At 34.6% G+C, this 24,269-nt stretch overlaps 3 protein-coding genes, 1 non-coding gene and 1 pseudogene across 4 annotated transcripts; 2 read left to right on the top strand and 3 right to left on the bottom strand.

Moving 5' to 3' along the window:
• Positions 1 to 720: 720 nt before the first annotated feature.
• Positions 721 to 3,150, bottom strand: LOC133674076 (enhancer of rudimentary homolog). The gene is made up of 4 exons (XM_062095045.1): positions 3,020 to 3,150; positions 2,656 to 2,749; positions 1,762 to 1,882; positions 721 to 1,129 (listed from the first exon to the last, which is right to left on the bottom strand). Exons 1-4 carry the CDS (start codon positions 3,020 to 3,022, stop codon positions 1,039 to 1,041), a joined length of 309 nt encoding a protein of 102 aa, XP_061951029.1. The 5' UTR covers positions 3,023 to 3,150; the 3' UTR covers positions 721 to 1,038.
• Positions 3,151 to 5,156: 2,006 nt separating this feature from the next.
• On the bottom strand, positions 5,157 to 9,570 carry LOC133674206 (probable folate-biopterin transporter 6). Its single transcript, XM_062095226.1, has 4 exons — positions 8,641 to 9,570; positions 8,460 to 8,561; positions 5,993 to 6,163; positions 5,157 to 5,877 (listed from the first exon to the last, which is right to left on the bottom strand). Exons 1-4 carry the CDS (start codon positions 9,319 to 9,321, stop codon positions 5,242 to 5,244), a joined length of 1,590 nt encoding a protein of 529 aa, XP_061951210.1. The 5' UTR covers positions 9,322 to 9,570; the 3' UTR covers positions 5,157 to 5,241.
• A 600-nt stretch (positions 9,571 to 10,170) lies between these two features.
• On the bottom strand, positions 10,171 to 12,982 carry LOC133674207 (phospholipid hydroperoxide glutathione peroxidase 1, chloroplastic-like; annotated as a pseudogene).
• A 1,884-nt stretch (positions 12,983 to 14,866) lies between these two features.
• Positions 14,867 to 19,845, top strand: LOC133674475 (eukaryotic translation initiation factor-like). Its single transcript, XM_062095586.1, has 9 exons — positions 14,867 to 15,169; positions 16,160 to 16,231; positions 16,425 to 16,520; positions 16,745 to 16,924; positions 17,099 to 17,196; positions 17,358 to 17,445; positions 17,536 to 17,886; positions 17,970 to 18,212; positions 18,406 to 19,845. The coding sequence occupies exons 1-9, from the start codon at positions 15,023 to 15,025 to the stop codon at positions 19,435 to 19,437; spliced, it is 2,307 nt and encodes a 768-aa protein (XP_061951570.1). The 5' UTR covers positions 14,867 to 15,022; the 3' UTR covers positions 19,438 to 19,845.
• LOC133674984 (small nucleolar RNA snoR103) lies at positions 15,426 to 15,536 on the top strand. The gene has a single exon (XR_009835312.1). It is a non-coding gene; the product is annotated as a small nucleolar RNA snoR103 (small nucleolar RNA).
• Positions 19,846 to 24,269: the final 4,424 nt, after the last annotated feature.

The raw sequence follows: 24,269 nt of genomic DNA on the forward strand, positions 1-24,269 counted from the left end.
ATAATTAGCTGATCTACTAGTTTAAACAATTTGATTTATTATTTATAGTCAAGATATATAGTAATTGGTAGTAGGTGATATCTAGTAAGTCAAGTGACATGTAGTTATGATAGTATCAGGTGGTACCTGGTAAACCGATTGATCGATAACTGATACCTATAAAAGATCTTATTTGATGAACGTGGGGATTCTCTGATAATAAAGTCAACAACTTTATAAAAAGAAAAAGTGTAATGATATTTTAAAAAGATAAACTTTAAAAATATATATACTTAAAATGTTAAGAATAAAGATACTATGAACATTTAATTTAAAGAATTCGTAAAATATTTATAGTCTATAAATTTGGAAAAAGAAGTTGAAATGTAATTTTATATTAGTAATATTTTGAGTTATATGTTATTTAAATAATACATATTAAATTAATATAAAATATCAAAAAAACCATGTAAAGTTAAAGAAAATCTTTTAATAAGTATTGAGCTTGAGACACGTGGATGAGCCCATGAGGTTTTTTTAAGCCCTCCTTCAAAAATAATATATATTTTTAATTTTAAAAGAAATGGTAAGCAATAAAAGTAGAGCAGCAGCAGCAATAATAATATTTATTATTATTGATAGTATAAAAAAAGTTGGCATCCAACCATGAATCGTTCATGCATCACATAAAATTTTGAACAAACAAGAAATTAATTTATAATGGATTTTGAGATGTTGATATGACAATTTCTGAAAATTAATTATTTGGGCAATGGGCAAATTTGAAGTTTTACCAAGTGTACTGAAAGATCTTGACATAAAAATACACTAGCCAAACAACAAAAGTGGCCTCATCAGCAACCTGAGCAAAGCTTCAATTGTTATGATTATACATGCATGTTGGAAAGATAGTGAGATGAACAGAGAAGCGATACAATTTCCAAATCAAACAACATGGGATTTAGAACAAAGCCTACGCAATACATTGAATCGCACTTTAATATATTTCGCATTTCTATTGGATTCAACTCGCAGAAAACTTGAATACTAGTTATCATTTTAGTGTGCCAATCTCTTAAGATGTTGAAGCAGCCGCTGTTTGATCCACTGTCTGTCATTTGGAAGGTAGGCCTGAATTGAGTGCTCATAACTGCAACACAGAAATAAATAAACAGGACATCAGCTATCCCGCAAAAGCAATCATAAAAAATCCATGCGAGTCTTTGTGCTAATTACATAAAGCTACATCTCATTCAAAAAATCAAGCGAATTTCCATGCTTCTCCCCTGGATATCAATATTAGAGTTGGAATGTAGTTGGCTCGATGAATATAAAGAGACAGCAGAATGACCCAGCTTAGTAATAAATGCCTTATTTTCCCTTCAAGCATTAGCCCAAATGGCCCGAGGTTCCTTAGTCTTTCCAATAGAAAACTCTCATTCTCAAACAAGATGAAATCTAAGTTTTGTGGGCCATTTGCTAACAGTGTTTAATTGAAGAAAATTTTCTTGGCAATCAACACAAGTACACAACTGCTTGGGAAGAAGATTGACATTGAATGTGATGGCAGGAATACATACTCTTCACCAGCCAGGTTCATGGATATGTAAATGCACATTAAATATTTTCACCTCCCAGTAAAAATAATTTTGAGAGTCAAAATGCAATACTCTTAGCTACCCAAGCATGATAGTAGACATGGACGTCTAAAGGTATTCAATAGCCAGCTTCAAAGTCTTTGGATGTGTGTGTGAGTGGAGGGAGGGAAGGAGAGAGAAATACACTAATGCGCTCATGTCTGCAAGGCCATCAATGAAATTGTAGAGATCTCCAATATCATAAGTGATGTTTCTGTTGGCTGGATTTAGGTCCTTGAGCTTCCTTTCGTATAGTGCACAAATACCTACAAATGCTCACGACAAAAAACCTCAATGAGTAGGGAAATTTTAACAACATTACATTCATTGAAAAGTAAATCTAAGCGCTAAGCAAATGGTTAAAAAGCTTATGATGGGTTCATTTCATAATTTGACAGCCTATTTCTTAAGAGTCACCTCAGCCATTATACAAGCACAGACAGATGGTTTGGGCCTTTAGGATAAAATGAAAAGCTGGACTACCAAATAACATTAAGATGTCACGTGATCAGAACAGAACCAATCCACTTCCAAACACAGTGTATAAAATACCAACTATCTTCATTTCCTGCTAAAAAACTAAAGGGAGTAAAAGTAAATGAAGAGAGTATAACCTGTATCAAAAGTAGACGAGGGAAGGAGAATCAATAACCCTAACAAGGGAATACGGGGTTGACTGACAAAGAGATAACAATATTCATGTAACTACAGCAACTAAGATGGCTGAATGAAGTTGACAAAGCTACTTAAGCTGTAAATTGCACAACACAACCATAAACCCACAATCCATTACACCAATTCCATTACTTCTGCACTCTATATTGACACAGGTACTATGTTAAAAGCAACAAACATGAGAGGAGGAAAAACCCTTCCTGACTGAGGGCATAAATAAACGAAAAACACAAAAACCCTTTAAGCCTAACAAGCTACTATATCTACTCCAATCTTCAAAATAAAAATAAAATCTCACAGAGCCAATCATAATCAACAAAAAACTCCACAGTAACACAACAACAGCAGGACATAGCTCACATACCATCCATAGCTTGACTTATGGAGTCATAATCCATGAAAGTTCTGGTAGCTCTATTTTGAGAGGTCTGCATCAAAACTATAGTGTGCCTATTTGCCTACACATCGAAAACATAACCAGTCAAAAACAACCAAAGAAGAAGAAGCAAAGCATGAAACTTAACCAAAATTAACAAAAGCCCATTTCTTAAGAAACTAAAAAGTTCAATAATTTACAATTCAATCAAACAAAAATTTAAATCTCATTCAATTATTTCGAAACCCTGATTTAGAAATAGAAAACGAGATTGAGAAAAAATTATGGATTTGAAATAGAATCGAAATGGGGATTTAGTAAATAATGAAAATAAGAGGAGAAATTCGGGTACCATAGCTTGAATTGCAAGCGGAAGCTGTGGATTCTTTAGGGCAAGGGTTTATGGCCTTTTTCTTGGTATGAAATGAAAGGAGACTGAAAATAATTCTTTGAGAAAAGTTTGTGGGTCCTACAATTATAAACAGCCACTATAAATTTGCCACGTTAATTTTCTAGGCTTTTTTTATATATATGATTGTGTCTATAATAAAAATTGGATTAAATTTAAAAAAAATAATAAAAATTTGATGTAATTTGGTTGACTCAGCAAGACTCGGTCAAAAACCTGATTGTAACATGTTGACTTTTTTTTACTAAAACGACATCGTTTTGATTTAAAAAAAAAGAATTGACCTAGGCCACCCGGTCAAACTCGAAACCCGAGCCTTGGACCGGACCGGGTCTAAAAACTATGGTTTCAAAGCTATAAAATACAAACCTTGTTAATTAAGTTCCAGATTATATTATTATAAGTAAAGGGAAACACAATATGGATGATCAACAATGTGTTTTTCCCAATTTGCCCCTACTAAAACTAGAGGTGAGAAAAAAAATTAAAAAATCGATTAGATCGAGAAAACTAGAAAAAAAATAACCGAAAAAACCGAACTTTGAAAAAAAACCGATTAAAATTTTGAAAAAACCAACCGGTTCGATTCGGTTTTATAAGCCTGAAACTGAAAAAACTGAACTAAACCAAAACAAAAAAAAAATAAAAAAAAACCTAGCCAAATAAAAAAAAAACCAAGTCAAACCGGTTTGAACCAATTTCTCTTTGTTTTTTTTTTAATTTTGGTTTGGTTACTTTTCTTGATAAAAACTGAATCAAACCGAAAATAATCACCCCTAACTAAAACAAACTAAATACATAGTAGTTGGGAGCATTTTTATCATTTTGTAATGCCATTTGTCTACTACAGTGATATGATGGGGGTGTGTTTATTTTTTTATGAATTTTATTTATGATGAAATGACTTCATTACATAATTAAAATTTTAAAAAATTATTTTAAGAGATTTTTTTATACATAATAAAATAATTAAATTACCTCTAAAAAATTATATCTTGCTCACCTATGTCTTTCAATTATGCTATTTATTAATAATTTTAGTCAAGTTAGTCTCTCATCGAGCCTTTAAAGAGCAAGATTAAGAAAAAGAAAAAGGATAAAAAAAAAGAACTCATGGGCAGAATCCACAATACCCATTGGTCTCTCTCTCTCTCTCTCTCTCTCTCTCTCTCTCTCTCACACACACACACACACACACACACGTCACGTCACGTCACGTCACGTCACGTCAAGACATAGCAGTTGTCGTTAACGAACTTTCGCAATTTATACGTAAGCCCGCTGTCATGCATTGGACAGCAGCAAAGAGACTACTGCGCTATTTGAAGCAGACCATTTATCATGGCATTCATATCCGCAAAAACCTAAACTCAGTCTTAACCACCTACAGCAATGTTGATTGGGCAGGAAACTATGATAGCAGGAGCTCAACATCTACCTCCATTTGTTTCCTAGGTCCAAATCTCATCTCCTGGAGTTCGCATAAACAAAGGGCTATTGCCAGATCATCAATGGAGGCAGAGTATAGGGCCCTTTCCAGAGCAGGATCTGAAACAATTTGGTTAGTGTCCCTATGTCAGGAACTCGGCCTCCCTATCTCTTCGCCGCCAACATTACTCTGTGACAACTTGGGTGCTACTGAACTTAGTCTTAATCCAGTGCAACATTCTCGCATGAAACACATTCAAATTGACCTGCATTTGTCCATGATATGGTTCAAAAAGGCATGCTGGAAGTTCATCATGTTCACACTCAAGATTAGCTTGCGGATCTTCTCTCCAAGCCTCTGTCTAAGCATCGCACAGAACAGTTGCGGTTCAAGATTGGTCTTGCTGACGGCAGCCCTATCTTGCGGGGGCGTATCAGAGATAATGGCGAGAATCCTGCAACAAACAGATCCCACAATGCCAGCCAATATCCAAGCATGTAACAGTCAATTGATTGTAAGAATCAATCACGACAGTTATATCTCTCCTAGGCACAATATCAACTAAATTTACTATAGCAGATTTGTACTTCTTGGATATATATATAGACTACACTTACTGCTTGCATGAGTGGTAGAGTTGTAAGAGGAACCTTTTGATAAATACATCTTCAATATCTTCATCATAGCCAAACGCTAAAGTGTATTTATATCAGATTCTCATTCAAAAATTTGTACATCATTTAAGTTTCAATGAATTCTCTTCGTCAAGAAGCAACCGGGCTTCTTCACTTGTCTCCTTGACAGGAGCAAGTTCCAAGCCATCATCATCTAGACTTGCATCAGAATTTGCTGTCAAAATATCCGGGGGAATCAAGTCATCCTCTCGATCACCCTTGGGAACAAGAAAGATCAAACCTATTGTTGCAAACCTCAGAAAATTTCTTATGAGAATGGCCAACCATAAGTTTGTGAAATCAGTTCTTGTTACATGAAACAGATGAAGAACAACTCCTCCACCCCATTTGGAAGAGAGCGAGCCAAGACTATCGATGCACATCAACAGTGCAAAAAAAGTCCCTTCAATGCCTAGAGGACATAGCCGAGTGCTTAAAACAATCATTGGGATCCACCTAATTCTGGATATGATTCGAGAGACACATTCTTCCATAATTACAAAGAAGTAATCAGGAATTCCAATGACTAAGTTCCATCGAAGGAAAAAGATAACATCGAGCATTCCGGACATGCCATATAGGAGTTGTGCATAAAGGAGTAGGCTTCTGAATGGATAGTCCTTCAGAGTCTTCTGATATATCAAGACCCCCGCTATGGAAGCCAATGCACCAACTGCATAAATCATCCCGACAAACTCCTGTTCACAGGAAAACATTGGATAGAGAATTGCTCGCTGTGATTTAATCTAATGTGTAACGTCAAGACTTGTCAAAGGATTCAAGATTGATTAGTTTATAGAAAGTAGTGTGAACCTGTGAGAATGCAGGGCCAGCTTTTGGATCTGTATACCAATAAAATTGCCCTTCATGAGTGCTTATACTGAGAGCCAAAGATAGATACATGTACAGTGATGGCTTCCACACTTGCGGCAGCTTAATAGTTTTCGACATGCCCCTTAATGCTATTTGTAAGTCCTCCACTGCCTGCAAAAACATCATTCCAGAAGTTTAAATGAAAGGCACAAGTCATCATATATTAATGATTTCGAAACTCCTTGAGTAATTTACCACTTGCATTCAAGAGGTAATTCCTTATGCAACAGTTCAAGTTTAAATTACATAAATAGCTAAAAAGAAAATAAACTCTCCCTAGCTAAAATGACTCCAGCTGGAATTCTTGCCACACAAACTTGGTTTAGAGCAAGTAATTAAGCAAAGAACTGCCTGTGCTTAATTTCATAGCTAATGGCAATGAAAGAACACAGAATTTACAACTAACATGTTAATGTGTTTGGTATTGTGGTAGTTTTTATGGTTATTGTTTTAAAAAAATAGGTTTAAGAAAATCATTTTTTGTTGTGATTGGTTAAATTAAAATATGTGTTTGGTTAAAAATACAGTTGAAATTATTGTTATATAAAAAACAGAATTTACAACTAACATGTTAATGTGTTTGGTATTGTTATAGTTTTTGTGATTATGGTTTTAAAAAAAATAGGTTTAAGAAAATCATTTTTTGTTTTGGTTGGTTGGATTAAAATATGTATTTGGTTAAAAATACGGTTGAAATTATTGTTATATAAAAAACAATTAAAAGATGTTTGGTTAAAATTATTGTTAGAAGTGTTGTTAATAATAAAATAACTGAAAAAAACATAGTAATTTTGTAATTTTGAATTATATTATTGTACACTAGATTATTAATACATCATTAATACAATAATGTGACATTAAAATTATATTTTTGTTCCATTAATTACCTCTTTATTAAAGATTTTGCTAAAGTATAGCAAATTATTTATTAAGAGCTCATTCTGGCATGTGTATTGCTAATGGTTCTCTCTTTCTTTTCTTTTCTTTTTTTGTCGGCAAAGATAAATTTAAAGAAAGGTAAAGGTCAAGGTTATTTTGTTCTCACTTGTATTTTCAACAATTCTTTATTTGTTTTGAAAGAAATAAACTTACAAAGATAAATTAATAACTGAGATCATACCTAAAAAAACCAAGTTAAAATTGCTTCATAATAATTAAGATCAGATCTCAGTTATTAATGAGACATACTATTTAAACTACAACTTTTTATAGTAAACCAAACACTATAAAACAAAAAAACAAACGAAAACTCATTTTCGTATGTATGTTTGGTATCGTAGTAGTTTTTGTGGTTGTGATTTGAAAAAAATTGTTTTATAAAAAGTATTTTTAGTTGAGGTTGGTTTGATATTTATATATGTTTAGTTAAAACTTGTGGCTAAAATTGAGATTGAATTTAATTCACTTTACACTAGTTTTTCAGGAAAAAAAATATTGTTCACATAATAGTGTGAGTGAATTTAATTCACTCTAAAAAAAAACTGTATAAAAAATAAACACACTGAAAAAAAACTGTTCACGTAAGTGAATTAAATTTCACCTGCATTATTTATTATTTTAAGTGAAAAGTGCAATTCACTCGTACTGTTATAGTGCGAGTAAACTGCACTGTTTACTAAAACATTGAATAGTAAAGGAGAAAAATATAGCTTGGAGCTACTTCGTTTAGAACGTGAATTGTACTGGCGCATCAAAAATAAATTACATTTTTAATATAATTGTTTTGGTGTGGTTGTTTCAAAACGTAGAAGCAACCACACAAAAGTGGTTTGAATAGAGAATTGATAACTGTCAGTAGATAATACAGGTAAACCATTTCTTATCCACTGAAATCAGCAAGGAGTTTCAGCCCTCCAGTCGAAAAAATAAAAACTAGAAGAAGAAACCTCCCCTTGATCCTAATTAAGAGATTGTTCAACAATTAATTATTCAAGGAGGCTTCTAGAGAGTGGACAACAAGACAGAGAGACCAAATTATTGCTTATAATTCTTTAATTGTTTTCTAGTTGATATCTGGGGAAGGAGAAGGAATCTGTTAGAATGGAAGGTGACAACTAGGGTAGACAACAACTAACACAATTTAGTTTATAGAAGCTTAAATTGGCATGCGAACAGGCTATTGGCATAGGAATTTTCAGCTTCAAGTGGGTGCTTTTATGACCAAACAAACCAGAGAAAATTCAACTTAAACAAAGTCAATAAGCACACATTGAATGCAAAAACAACTACATTGGCGCCTGCCATATGAACAATGCATTCCGTGATACACAAACTGTCAAGTTGTCCCTGATATAAGAAAGCCAGGTCCTTATCCAGTTATTTTTCAGTAATGGAGAAGTTGTTCTGAATCATTAATTGTAGAATTTGAAGAACAGTTTAGAAAATGAAAATAAGGTGGATTTGTTACCTTCTTCTTCTCAGATTGGAGAGTTGTAGATCTCACTTCATAGATCACAAACCCCAACACTATCAATATAGCCGGTGGGACTGCCAAAAGAACCAATGATGCCTACAAAAACATGAATTTCCCTATCAAGAAAAGAACAATAGGAAAGAACAAATTAATTCAATGAAAAATATAAACCTGCCTGAGGTCCAAGATGGTGAACAAAAAAACCACTGGAAGAGTAACCAATCAAAGCCCCAAGTGAAGAACAAATCCCACAAAGAGACTGCATGTCTGGCGCCAAAGACCTGATCTCAATACTGTTTTTTGCAATACATGCATCAATAGTCACATCTGCTATTGCAACCCCAGCAGTTATACCTATCAAGCAACTCAATGCCACAGCAATAGGCACCTTACCAAGAGTAGCTACCATCAACGCTGAGACACAACCAAGAACACCAGCCACTAAAAAGTATGGCCTTCTTTTATATCCTCTGACTGGAAGAACATCAGTCAAGAGGCCCCAAATTGGTTTCATGACCCATGGGATGTAGTATAGGCCTATGTACAACTGCACTGCTGATGGTTGAACCTTTTGAACATCTTTCCAGTAGAAGTCTGTGACAACTTTAAAGAAAGATCCAGAGAAGCCCTGGCTAAGACCATAAACCACAACTACACCAAAAATGAATGTTGGGTTTAGCTGGGAAGAGAGCATTTGTAACCATTGAAATGGTTCCATAAAGATGGATAGAGGACTTGCTCTGGCACGTGTTTCTGATGACTGATGCCCTTGATCTTGTTCTGAAATGGGCAAGGCCTCTTTAGAAGAATCTGTTGGAGGTTTCCCAACTAGTTCTTGGGTCTCAAGGGGATCCATGTTGAGGGCTTAGGAAGGTCTGTCCTAAAAAATGATATGTTCTTTGAGAATGAATATATTAAGGAGTGGTCGAGAAGCAATCTGTGTTGACTTCAATAACTCTAAAATGGTGTTTGGCGGTCTTTGATCCTCCACGTGCTGTTTAATGCTTAATGAATTGGCAAGTAGATGCTGTGAGAAAAATCCTAGCGTGGAATCCTAGAATCACAGCTTGCCATGTGCAGACAACGTTATTTTACCATATGCGTTTGGAGAATTGTAGCTGGGTGATTTTTAAAATAATTCTTTGATTTTATTTATTTATTTTAAACATCAATACATCAAAACTATTAAATAATACTAAAAAAAAATAATATTTTTTTTAACTAAATATACTCTTAAAAATATCTAAAAACAATTTCAATCTAATCCGAACACGCACCAAAGATATGCGTTTTTGTCACCTGGTAACTGCTAAATTATCCTCCTATATTAGTAACTATTAACATTAATCTATTAACCATTAATATCAATCCATTGACTGTCTAATTAGTGAATGTATATTGAGGACATCAACAACAACAATCTTTCAGGTTGAAGACCATAATAATAATCTTCAAAGATCTTTGGTCGATATTCTTACATAACACAAGTCCTGATTGACTGCATCAGCTGACCAATATTTTATTTTCTTCCGTTGACCATGGGTGCAACTTGCTCTAATTCTCCATGTCCTTCAATGAAACGTTGTGTTCTTTGGTAAAGAAGTAATCTTCGAATCTAGCAGGGAATGTTACTGAAAATTAAACAAGCTGAGAGGCAAACACTTGATGGGAGGTTGGAAAAAAGAAGATGACACCAAAAACAATATGAACAAAGGAAACAACTTCAAAATTTCTGGCAATTTAAACAAAGTTTTCTCAGATTCCTATTGCAGAAAACACTTGTGGATAAACTGTGATGACTGGAGCACAAATTTACATGTATTGATTTGTTTTTCTTCCTTTAACACTGATGACAAACATGCATTCCACGATGAGCTTCTGAATGTCCTTCTGGAACAGCAAAAGAGGAGAAGAAAAATTAAGAAAACCGATTGATACATGAATTGTGAAGACATTAATTTTTTTTTTAGGCAGATAGCATGTTTTATAGAACAGATGTTAGTTTTTACCACTTCCTATCAATCATGTCAATTAGAAGAATTCTAAGGAAATCAAAAGGCTTGAAAGCAGAAGAGGAAATGTAACTTGATTTGAAAAGGTGATGTTGGCAGTGGATGTCGCTCCACAACCTTGCTGTTTTTGTCCACCAAGAACTTCTCCAAGTTCCACTTGATCAGGCCACCTAAAAATCCTCCAGCACTTGATTTCAGAAACTGATAAACTGGAGCTGTACTTGGTCCATTCACACCAACCTGTTGTGCAACACCTTGAGTAATTAATTGTTCTTTTTCCAAGAGACATTTTACTGACAGGAGAGAAATAATTCTGCATACCTTATCGAATATTGGAAATTCTGCTTTGTACCTGGCACAAGCAAATTGTTTAATTTCAGGGTTCGATCCAGGTTCTTGCCCACCAAACTGATTGCAAGGAAAAGCCAGAATTTCAAATCCTGCAATGCAAGTAATATAGTCCGTGCTGCTTCATCGATTCAACGAAAAAGAAATATTTTCACTGAGCTTTAAATTTTTCAAATCGATTAAAGAAATGATACGTAGAGGCTACACAATGGTGCAGGTATGGGAATATCCCTATTCCCTATAGATATTCTCTTCCTTGTATTGATATGTGTCCATGAATGCTTTATTGATCTGACCATATTGTTACTGTTACAGTCTTAACAAAGCAAGGAGCCAGCCATGATCTTGCAAATTTTCAATGTCCTCTGGTTGAAGGACACCATGCGAATAAAAAGTCAGAAGAGCTTTAGATGCATGACAAAACATTAGATTGCTCGTTAAAAAGGGGTAGCAGAAATTATATGTACATAACACGCATGAGACAGACAGATCCCTATTCTAATAGTACTCAAACACCAGAATTCTATCACTCCCTAGCACAAATCGGGCCACATCACATGTTTAGATGTGTAAAGGCTTTGAGAGCCAGGAGCAAGCAAGAAGATATCAAACAGAGAGAAAGATCAACACCAATTCAAATGACAGCCTCATTGCAAAGGTATTATTAAACTTACTGAAACAGATATTCTTTCCACAACAATCAGAGTGCGGGTACCAAAATGCCAAAAAACCAAATGTTTTCCTTGAAAAATATTAGCTTACCTTCAGTCTTGTACTTCTCATATAGGTGTGTGAGTTCTGAATAATTTGTTGATGCAAAACCACTGTGAGTCAGAGCAAGCACTTCCATTAAGATCTCATGTTTCAGCACAAAGTTCAGTTAAATGAAAAATCTGGTCCGTTTTACAAGCATAGAATCTAATCAGATAGCTACTTAAACTACATTAATTTGGTTAGTGTCATAGGATAGAAGGGAAAGATACATAGAACGTGTGAGATTGAAGAAAGATAACATAAAATAAATTTGTCTCATGAAGTACAAACTACAAAGAGTTTCTCTTATGTCCTCATCTTCGCACGGTAACCAAACGCTAACAAACCAGATCACTAAAGAAAACATTGTTGAAGGAGAGAGTACCATTTCGAAGCAACATTAACAATCAAGAGAACTTTCCGCTTAAATTTGCTAAGAGGAACATCCTTCCCATCAATATCCTGCGTAGAGTAAATGGAAAAAGTCATTCCCCACTTTACATTTCATAGGCAATTATGAATCAAAAACTTCAAATCTTACAGGCACAAACACTATATTCCAGGGGGGCAGAAACCTATAAAGAAGAAAACAATCAACTCAAAATAAGTGACCTTTGATTATTAGACGCTGTCTGCCAATACAGGCAGTCCAAAAATATGTCAAGTTCAAAACTTTCACCATTGCATGCAGCATATAATAACAATTTGGCCTGTTTCATACATACCAATTATCTCAAAGTTTAAGTTTTGTTGATGATTACGCAGCAAATATTCATCTTTCACTCTAACAATTTGACCTAATAACTGCAAGCAACACACACTCATACACACAACAAAGTCCAATGTTTTCATCGCAGCAAAAATAAGAAGAAGCTATTTTTCAGAACTCATAAACACCACAAGGTAAACAACTGAATCAGTTGTTGCAACACGTGAACTTTCTCAAAAGAGCTACAACCTTCACAGTGAAATCATGACAGACTTCTCAGTGGTAGCTCTAGCAAAAACACCAAGGGAAGGAGCTTTAGAGGCAAAACCAGGAAGATTTGGAGATTGTAGAGAGAACCCATGTTGCAAAAAGCAGATTTAGATGACACAGGTGAGGACTTGATGGCTGAGACAAAGGAAGCCATTGTTGGGCTTGTTTTATTGGACTGGATGTTCACACCTGGTAAAGATAAAGAAGGGAAAGTTGCAGAGAAAGTTAAGGAAGCCATGTGTTAATGCTTGCTTAGCGGATTTTGGGAGTTGGTGAGAGTTTCGAGAGAGAGTGAGACAAGCTTATGTTTGTGTCCTCACTCCTCATGGAACGTGAACTGGAGGTGGAAATTGGAACTGGAACTTGGATTCTCTGCGGGACTGAAGTTAATGTCCCACGTGGTCTTTCTCTGTCTTGAATGTTTTTGGCACAGGGGCATCGAGCGTGTCCGAACACTGACTCTTAACATATCTAGCTTGATATGGTGGATGAAGAGCGGGTCTGAAATTGTTTTTTTTAATTGTTTTTTAAAAGAGTGTTATATATATATATATATATATATATATATATATAGATATATAGTTTGGAATCTTTGGATTCGTTTATATTAAAAATAAAAATTTATTTTAATATATTTAAAAAATATTCTACATCACATTATTCTTAAATTAGATGGAGTGTTGGGTAATGTAGTTTAATTCACTTTAAAAAAAATTATTTATTAATATTTTTTAGATATTTTAAAATAATTTTAATATAATAAAGTGAAAAATAAAAAAATTATAGAAAACACATGCAATCTTTGTTAAAAATTATTTTTGAAGCATTTTGCATCATGTTACTAAAATACATACTAAATTAGATGAGAATTGACCTGATTAATCTAGATGAAACTTTATTTAATTTTATTAAATGATATCATTTTATTTTTTAAAAATATTAAAATAAAATCTCTTTTTATTAAGTTATATTAATATAGGATAATCTTTCCGATGACCTGATTTAATAATTTTGCTAATGACACTTGGATGATTAATCTAGATAATAAGATTCATGTTTCAGCAAAAGTTCAAGAGAGATAAACTTTTGGTTAATGCATCAATGGAATATGAAAGGAATTTCAAAATACCAGCCAGGCAAAATTATTTTTTATATGTAAAAGATGATTTAAGGATATTTTAAATTTTTTTAACAATTATCTTTACAGTTAGAATAATCTACATGTCAATCAAAATTTGATTTTATTCTAGACTTAACATCAGAAAAAATATTTTTTTAAAAAATACTTCTAATTATAGTATATATATAAAAATAAAAACAAGAGCACATGTTATGCCTGGTCTGCCTAGTCACAAGGTTTTTGGTGTATAGTTTTCTTTCTTTTTTTATTTGTTTACTATGATGTTCAAAAAAACAAAATATAAATAGATTAGTAGTAAAATTTACATGTTGGATAATTGATTAATTTTTTAATTTTATCAATTTGATTTATTTTACTTAGTCAAGATGGCTAGTAATAAATACTTGATGTATGATAAGTCAAAGTAATTGATGATTTGATACCTATAAAATATCATATTTGATAGATTTAAGGACTCTCCAGTATTTAAATAAATATTTTTTTAAAAGAAAAAATAATAATATTTTAAAGAAACTCTTAAAATAAATATATAGTAAAAAGTTGAGATTATAAACTTTTTTTTTTGAAGGATTTATAGGATCTTTACAGCTCACGAGTCTTGTCTTTTTACAAGGAAAAGAGACTAAAATGCGAGCGTGTTTTGTGTTTGGGCATTTTAAAAACGTATTTGGCTTGAAAATACATCTTATTAATGTTTTTTTAGTATTTTCCAATGGTTTTGATGTGTTTATATAAAAATAAACATGAAAAAGAATTATTTCAATTTATTTCCAAGCTAAAAAAACTTTTAAAAAACACGATGTATCACAATAATTATTGTAAACGTTATTTTTTAAAGTGCTTTCACCTGTAAATACATCAAAATTAAATATTTTTATTTTTTTCATATCTTAATATTTAGGATATTCTCTCACCAATTTTATTTATTAAATCCTCGCCTTATCAAGTTTTAGACTAAAAAGCATTTATAAATAAAAATGTTTTACACCAAAAAAAAATATTTCATGAATTTTCTAATAAGTTTCGGACATAATGTTTTTTTATAAAAAATAAAAAAATAAAAAATTTTATCAAAAATAAAAAAATAGAAAAAATAAATAATAAAACGTCAAGATCACCAAAATTAAAAAAAAAAAATACAAAAAGAAGTAACAGCTAGTGGGAGCACCATAAAAAGGGTTTTTTCTCACGGCTCCAGCCTCCTCTTTCTCTCTTGCAGACAGGGAGGGAAAACCAAAATCCCTCTTCTCCTTACCCCTAAATTAATTAGAATAAAATCCCTCATTTCAAAACCCTATCTCTCTAAACAATTGCGGTTTAAGTTATGCAGGCAGATCAGACAACGGTGATAAGCTTGAGACCAGGAGGAGGTAGCAATGGTGGTCCCCGTGGCACCAGATTTTCCACCTCTCGCTTTGAGCCTGCTTCTGCTTCGCTTTCTGATGCCTCTCAATCTTTCCCTTCTTTCAAGGTACCAAAAGAGACTCAATCTATCTTTCGTTTTTCATGTTCTTAGATCCGGGTTTTTGAAAAGATTCAATCCTTTCATTGTTTTTTACAGTTTTTTTTATTGTGATTTCTTCTGTGTAATTACGTTAAAAGTTTTTTTTTATTTTACAAGTTTTTATTGCCATTTTTGTTGTTGTTAAAAAGAAGTAATCTTTGTAGTAATGTGAAAATTGTAAGTGAGAATGTGATTAGATTGTCCAAATTCTTGGCGGGGCACTTTAGTTTTTGTGTTACCTGCTGTAAATATGGACACACAGCAATGTTTATGTGGGATTTAGGTGGGTTTTCAAGGAGTTTAGTGATGCCCATAAAGAACCTACATTACATGAAAACACCCCTTGGAGGATGCAGTATGGTTGTGTTCGCCTTTTTTTAGTCTTTTCTTTATCAGTGTAAATGATTTTAGGGAAAGGAATGGAAAAGAGTAATACAGATGAAATTAAACCACTTTCCTTTCCTTTAGATGGAAAAGAAAGGAAGGGAAGCATTGACTTTCCTTTTTGACACACAAAAGTTTTCCACCGTAGATGGGAGGAAATGAAAAAGTTGACTGCATTTTGCTCATTGTATCCCTTAAACAAATTTTCCCCTTTCTTTTCCATCAATACACAAAGAAAACTTCATAACTCTCACCTCTCTTAATCCAAACAAAATAAATTTGATTTCCCTTTTTTTCCTTAGTTTAGTTTCTTTCCTCTTCCCTCTTTTTTAGTCGTCATACAGACTGCATGTGATTGGCATGTTGGTTTCCTGGTATCTGTTTTTTCTGATATAGGATTTGTGATTGGGTTGGTAGATAGTTTAGTTTGTTGATTAGTCTTTGGGGTTTTTATTTTTATGCATTTAATTCCAATGAATTGGCTTCCTTTTTGGACATGTTTTCTAATTATTTCCATTGAAGGCTATATGAAACATGCTTTGATTTTGCTGATTGATTGCTATTTTGGAGTAGACTGGTGAATTGCGGTTTGAAGACCACGAGCGCATTCGCTACACGCGAGACCAACTGTTGCAACTTAAAGAGGTAATTGTGTGGAAGATTGTTTTCTAGTTTTGAGGCTGGAATATGGATAGTTGGTCTTCTTTTCTTCTTTTTTTGTTGCATTTGTTGAGGTATATAATATGGAGCAACTGCTTTAATACTTCTTCATTGAACCTATTTAATAAACGCAAATTGGTTTACATCTTAACTTTATGTGGCCACTCCTTTTTTATAGGTTGAAAATGTTCCAGAGGATATTCTGAAGATCAGACAAGAAATTGAGTCCGAGTTTGTTGGCGAGGATCAAACTTGGAGCCATGCAGATGGCAGCGTAAGTATTCAGATTATGCCTTTTCTTCATGTTCTCTTTATACTGTCAATATAAATGTCAAAATTAGGTGTTGCTGTCAAGCTGTGGCTTTTGTGATTTTCTATCCTTTTCTCATTTCTTCTTCATTTCGGTGCCTATGCCTGACAAGTCTTTTCTTCTCATGTTTATGTTTATAGATACCGAAAAATTATAACTTTAATAATCTATTTTTCAACTTTGTGTAGCTCCAACCTCAATCTCAGAGTCGTTATTCTGAGCCAGACAACCGTGATTGGCGTGGTAGGTCAGCAGCTTTTGGAGAGGACAGATCTCGGGAAGCAATTCGAGAAAATAAGGAGTTTTACAACAGGCAAGACCAGCTAAACTCCCAGTTTGCAAGTGCTCAAATCACTGCTAACCAGCGGGTAACTTTTTAGCTAGATCATTCTGAAATTCATAGTTTGCCTGTTTATAATAATGCAAAAGGTATTAACACTGCCTGTGTGATAAAGAAATGATGTCCATTGTCATTTTAATGCATTTTTAGCATTATTTCAATATTTTTTGAAACAATGGTCTTAACATCTTGTTCAAACCAGGTAGGGCCTGCTCCTGCTCTGATCAAGGCTGAAGTGCCATGGTCAGTTCGAAGAGGCAATCTCTCTGAGGAGGAACGTGTCTTGAAGACAGTGAAAGGGTATGTGGTCATTTAGTTGATCTGTTACTCTTAACATTCCTCCAAGAAAAAGACCCAGATTTTTAGAGGCTTTGACCTTGGAAACAATTTTTGAATGTGGTTAATGCAGCGGCTTCTTGTAGTGGATTTATGTTGTAACTAGTGCTGTATTTGCGGTGCAGTATATTAAACAAATTGACACCAGAGAAGTTTGATGTTCTCAAGGGGCAACTGATTGACTCTGGAATTACGACACCTGATATTTTAAAGGTTCCCATTATACATCGCTTAAGCACGTTGGATTTTCAGCACTTTTTAATTTTATAGTTGATAATAGAACTGGAGCTGTTTGTATTTCAGGGTGTTATCTCACTAATATTTGACAAGGCAGTGCTGGAGCCCACATTCTGTCCCATGTATGCTCTTTTATGCTCTGACCTTAATGAGAAGCTTCCTCCATTCCCATCTGATGAGCCTGGTGGGAAAGAAATCACTTTTAAGCGGATTCTTTTGAACAATTGCCAGGAGGCATTTGAAGGTGCTGGCAATCTGAGGGCAGAAATTAGCAAGTTGACTGCTCCTGAACAAGAAATGGAACGCAGGGATAAGGAACGATTGGTTAAGCTGCGAACTATGGGGAACATGCGCCTTATTGGGGAACTTTTGAAGCAGAAGATGGTGCCTGAAAAGATTGTCCACCATATTGTTCAGGTGCTTATTAGAACCAATTTGTTTCTCATTGTTTTTCTTTGCAGTAATTAGATTGCTGAGTGTGGGTATCTTGTGTGATGCAGGAATTATTGGGCAATGACAGTAAAACTTGCCCAGCAGAAGAAAATGTCGAGGCAATATGTCAATTTTTCAACACCATAGGCAAGCAACTGGATGAAAACCCAAAAGCTCGGCGAGTTAACGATGTTTATTTCAGCAGGTTGAAGGAGTTGACAACAAATCCACATCTTGCACCACGGTGTAGGTTCATGGTTCGTGATGTACTTGATCTTCGGGCTAATAGCTGGGTCCCTAGACGTGAAGAGGTTAATTTTCCATGCTCTCCCTACTTTTCTTCTTTGGTTTATTGTTTTGGAGGTGGGGGCACCAGGGTTAGTTCATACTTGTTACTGATTTCTTAGCACATGTACTCATGTAGAGGACGGTAATGCTGCATAGATTTCGTTTGATGTTTGTTTAAAAACTGAGTGCTTCTGTACTGAACTATTTCTGTGGCAGGTTAAAGCAAAGACCATCTCTGAAATCCATTCAGAAGCTGAGAAGAATCTCGGATTGCGTCCAGGTGCAACTGCAGTCATGAGAAATGGTCGTAATGTTACTGGGGGTGTGGGCCCTGCTGGTTTCCCCATTGGCCGACCTGGCTCAGGGGGTATGATGCCTGGAATGCCTGGGATGATGAAAATGCCTGGAATGCCTGGGCTTGATGCTGACAACTGGGAAGTTCCTAGATCTAGAGCAATGCCAAGGGGCAATAGTTTTGGCCCAACCCACGTTGCCGGGCATGTCCCCACTTCCCTGATCAACAAATCACCACCACTTAATGCAAGACTTCTACCTCAGGGAAGTGGTGGCGTCATAGCTGGGAAACCAAGTCTGCTATTGCAGGGCAGTGGTGCTCCTTCCCGACCTGGTTTTGGTACAAGAACTGAACCTGCAGGTCAAACTCCTAAGCCTGTTGCTCCAGCTGTGTCAGCAATTCCTTCTCCTCAGAAGCCTCTTGCTCCTACTACAAGGTCAAATCCTGATGATCTTCGCAGAAAAACCATTTCTCTGCTGGAAGAATATTTCAGTGTTCGAATTCTTGATGAAGCACTTCAATGTGTGGAGGAGTTGAAAGATACTAGTTTTCACCCTGAGGTTGCTAAAGAAGCTATTTCTCTTGCACTGGAGAAGAGCCCACCCTGTGTGGAACCTGTCGTAAAGCTTCTTGAATTCTTGCTCACTAAAGATGTCCTCACAGCTAGAGATATTGGAACTGGATGTCTTCTTTATGGCTCATCGTTGGATGATATTGGCATTGATTTACCCAAAGCACCAAATAACTTTGGTGAGATTCTTGGGAGCTTGGTTGTGGCTCAGGGTCTGGACTTCGAGGTGTTTAAGGAAGTTCTGAAGAAGGTGGAAGATGACAGGTTCAGGAAAGCTATATTTAGCAGTGCCATGATGAGCATCAATTCAAACCCTTCTGGGCAAGAAGTGTTGGCAACACAGGGTTCTAATATTCAGGCTTGTGAGAGTTTGCTCTCTTAATTAGAGCAAAATTCTCATTAGCCCTCATGGGAAGTTGTGCAGCCTTGTGGAGCCCACGAAACCAAACCATTCCGCCCTTTGGCTTTCCATAATTCACTGAAATTCAAAGATTACCGCATTTCAGCAGCAGACCAGGAAGAACAGATAATTTAAAAGAGTTGTATATTTTCCAAGGTTTCCTCATGATCTTTGCTTGTTATGCTAGAAACATGAAGCTTTTGTATTTCTTGAGTGCCCATTAAGTCTCTCTCAGAGAGGACACTCGAGATCAACGAGTCTTTACATTTTCCAGCTTCCCAAATTTAGATTTCAAGTCGTGTACCACAGTTGAAAATTTTGTTACTTTCCCATTGAAGGGGCCCAATTTTCTCCATTAATGATGTCTTTTTTCCTGTCTTTTAGCTTAAATGAATGTTCAGCTTACCTTATTCTTCGAGAATCTCTTGGTCCCCAATTTCTTGCCCCACAAGTTGCCTGTGCGTTCTCTCTCCTTACAAAATCCATCGGCTAGATTGAAAGAGAGGAGGAGCAGTGAACAGGCGAAAGGAGAATGAGAAACAAAAGTTTTAAACCATTGGAGATTGTTTTGTCAATGAACTCGACTGCTTCTTGCCCTCTGAAGCGTGGAAATGCAATGAGATTATCAAGAAACACATGCTTAAAGGTGATGCAGTCCAGGCTATGGTAACATGTGTGAATCTGCAAGAACTTGGCTTTCATGCTGATAACTAGACGTTCCCTACCCAAGCATATGGGAGTTGGTCTAGCCAATGTAGTGTCATGTGTGAATCTGCAAGAACTTGGCTTTCATGCTGATAACTAGACGTTCCCTACCCAAGCATATGGGAGTTGGTCTAGCCAATGTATAGTGTACCCAAGCATATGGGAGTTGGTCTAGCCAATGTAGTGTCATGTGTGAATCTGCAAGAACTTGGCTTTCATGCTGATAACTAGACGTTCCCTACCCAAGCATATGGGAGTTGGTCTAGCCAATGTATAGTTAGTTAGTTAGTTAGTTAGTGTGTGTGTGTGTGTGTGTGTGTGTGTGTGTGTGTGTGTGAGAGAGAGAGAGAGAGAGAGAGAGAGAGAGAGAGAGAGAGAGAGAGAGAGAGAGAGAGAGAGAGAGAGAGATTTATTTATTTTTAATATTCATCAAATATTTAATTAATAAATCTAGAGTAAGGATAAGTTCTTGAGATAAAAATACTTTGCAAAGAAAATTATAAATTTGTTATAAATGCTCTATTAAAAATGAATATTAATTGAAGTTGTTGAAACTGATACATATTAGTTCTAGTTATCTCTCATAAGCTAATATATGAGAGATACTTAGAACTAATGTGTAAGTGTTTGTTAGATTTTATGTATACTGAACTGATCCGTATAATAATTCCACGTGGAGAGATTACTTGATCCTTAGACTTAAGATAATTAAATTATTTTATATAGAGAATATTATGGTTTGATCCTGCTATATGTTGTCCTAATCAAAGGTAACAAACAAACAAATATTAGTTATAACATGAACTATATGAAGATATTTGAATAATCAAGAGAGAATTTATCACCTTAGGTGAATTAAAGAAAATGTTTTGTTTATTCTCAAATAATATTGATTGTAAAACCTTGCACAAATTGAAATGAGATTCGTAAATAGTTTTAAATTTTATTTAAAAAATCAATGACTATGGTGTTGAGAACAAACATGATTTGACATAGTAGACACACTCAATGCTATAATGTTTAAATTAAAACATTATTTATGAAAAGACAATAATTACACTTGAAAATTGATTATTAAAAGGTTAAATCAAATCACTTGTGACTTTTATAATATATTTGGGACCATGATAGATTAACAGACATTATACTTGTTTTTTTTAAAATATAAATGAATCAATTGTTGAATTGATAATAAATTAATTAATTTAATTCTATTTTATTTAGAATTATTATTTATACTTGGGTCAAGTTATTAGAGAACCTAATGGGTCACACACATAAAAACTTTTAGTCAGAAATTAAAATGAGATGATTAATCAAGTGTGACTTGATTGTAAATAAATTTTAGAAATTGAGGATTATAATGTAATTTATACAAAGAATTACAATTCTAGACCTTGAAAAATCAAGTAAGGACTTGATTTTATGAATTTCTAAAATTATTCTGAAATAATATATGTAATATTATATAGTGGACAAATTGATATTTTATTATTTATAGGGTTTTCAGGTTTTCATATACATAAAATGTTGTGCCTTTTATTTTTTGTGTACTAAATTGTACAATATAAAACACATAGCAAACATTAAAAAAAAAGAGTTAGAACTCAAAGGCATAATAATCTCTCTCTTCTAAATGAGTTTATGAGATCTCTCCTTGGTGGTTTATATGGATTACCGTTAGAGGTCAGATACTTGGATGACTTGTAGTTTGCCACAACCAAGCCTTAAAGCAATCATTTAAAGCCGAAAGCAAATCCAGGTGGCGCTCGGGCCTGCCTCGCACGAAGGCAGTACCGTATATGCGCCACAGGGGTTGGGTTTGGGGTATGGTTTCGGATGCAAAGGGGTTTGGGATGGGTCTTTCCCTGTCTGCACCCCAATTAGTTTGGGGTGGGGTGGGGTCGTTATCCGTATCCAAGGAAGTTTGGGTTTGGGTCCTTCCTTGTCCGGATCAAAGGGGTTTGGGTAAGGTTTGGACTCCGGACCCAAGGGGGTTGGGTTTGGGGTCCATTCCAAATGGGTTTGGGTGCAGGCCCTTCCCTGTCCATAACCCAAATGGGTTGGGTTGGGGTTGGAGTGCGGACCCAAGGGGGTAGGGGGCTAGGGGGCTAGGTCCATGTCTGGACCCAAGGGGATTGGGTCCTTCCTAGTTAGGACCCCAAAGGATTTGGGGTGGGGTTGGAGTGCGGACCCAAAGGGGTTGGGGGCTGGGTCTCTATCTGGACCCAAGCGTATTTTGGTGTAGGTCCTTTGTTGTCATGAGCCAAGAGGGTTGGGGGATGAGTTCGTGGCCGAACCCAAGAATGTTTGTTTTGGGTTTGGGGTTTACGTCCGGACCCAAGACAGCTGGGTTTCGATGCCTGGCCCAACATAAAGGGGTCTTGCCAGCGGACCTTGCTAGCTTGGTTGGCCAGGCAACTCGCGTGTATGACCCCAACGCCAAGGCATGACAACCTAAGCACTAGGTGTCCACAGTCGGAGGCGCAACCCCCCTGCAGCCTTGGAACTTTTGTGGTTGGGAATTAATTGTCCTTGCGTCAAGTGTTTGTGCCTGGGGCTGCAGCATGTAATGCCCTCACAAATTGTACAATCAACAATGCAAAGTTTTATGTATAATTTTGGGCCAAAGTGCACCCCTTTTTAACTATAAAAAACTTTTTTTATAGAAAAAAGTAAAATCTCAATGAAATAATCATTAAGTTTTAGAGATTATCTTCAACTGTAAGGGGATATTAGAAATATAAATTGATTCAAAGACACCTCTTCCCATTAAAACAAATAAGTACATTGCCAACCACTTCATGATTTCTTGAATGGATGTTAATGGGTGTTTAGTTTTATGTATAATATTAAAAATATAATTTAAGGCCACAATTTGCCAACCTACTTAGATGATTTTAATATGTTAATATTAAAAATATAAAAAAACAACATTATATTATTATATTTTTCATTAAAAAATCGTGGCATGCACAAAGCAGACCTAAAAAAATAAACGCAAAACCTAAGAGTCGAAAGGCTCCTCGGCACCTTCTGCATTACATTATTCCATGCCTGCTATCTTCCCTTTTGCCCCAACATTACTTAAATCTTATTGTATTCTTCTCCCACCAACTTTCAAGGACCAAAGGGAAAAGAAGCCATCAATACAAATACTTTTTATTTTTTTAGTTAAATATAAAGAATATTTGTTTTTTAGCTGAAATTACCTTTTAAACTATTAGCATTAAATTAAAATATTTTAGATATTTTCAATGATTTTAATTTTAAAAAATTTTAAAAAATATTATTTAAATATATTTTTAATTAAAAAAACAGCCACGCACTAACTTGCATTGAAAGTGACACTCTTGAGCTCCCTGATGTCTTTGGAAGCCAGCAAGCAATCTAAGCTGTTAATTAATTATATATATTTCTTTATGTATTTTAATTAATTCCTAGGGGCTTCACCCATAGTTTTGCATCTTCTAATTCAATTCCTTGCTCAAAATTTGTCACATCCTTTGTTGCTGGTTGGTCCATGGTGATAAATCATATTATCCTCTCACTATATTAATAGGAAACATGGAATTAAATAAAATTAAGGCCATACCTAATCAGTATTCTAGAAAAATTTGGTTGGTGTTCTTGATCTTGTTGGGCAGAAAAATAACAAAGATTTTATTTTTAATTATTATTATTATTATTATTATTTTTGCTTGGACCAGAAAGGAGAAGAGATTATGAGTGCCATGTGAAAATAGCTAGGGCGGTCTTAAATATTTACTTTCGGTTTGTTTTTTAGATGAAAAATATTTTTTTAAAAAATTAATATTTTTTTGTTTTAAATTATTTTTTTATTTTTTAAATTGTTTAGATATGTTGATGTCAAAAATAAATTTTAAAAATAAAAAATATATTATTTTAATAAAAAATATTTTACCATATAATTACTCCATAAAAAAATCATAATATCATAATGATTGCAAATAGTAAAAAAAATTGAGAATCGGAAAATAGAGAGAAGGGTCAGTGTGGATTGGTAAGAAAAAAATGGATAAAAAATGTCTGCATAGAAATGGAATTAACTTAACTAATTATTTACTAATTTTCTACTAATTATTTTT

This window comes from Populus nigra, chromosome 15, assembly GCF_951802175.1.
Source record: "Populus nigra chromosome 15, ddPopNigr1.1, whole genome shotgun sequence".
Taxonomy (NCBI): domain Eukaryota; kingdom Viridiplantae; phylum Streptophyta; class Magnoliopsida; order Malpighiales; family Salicaceae; genus Populus; species Populus nigra.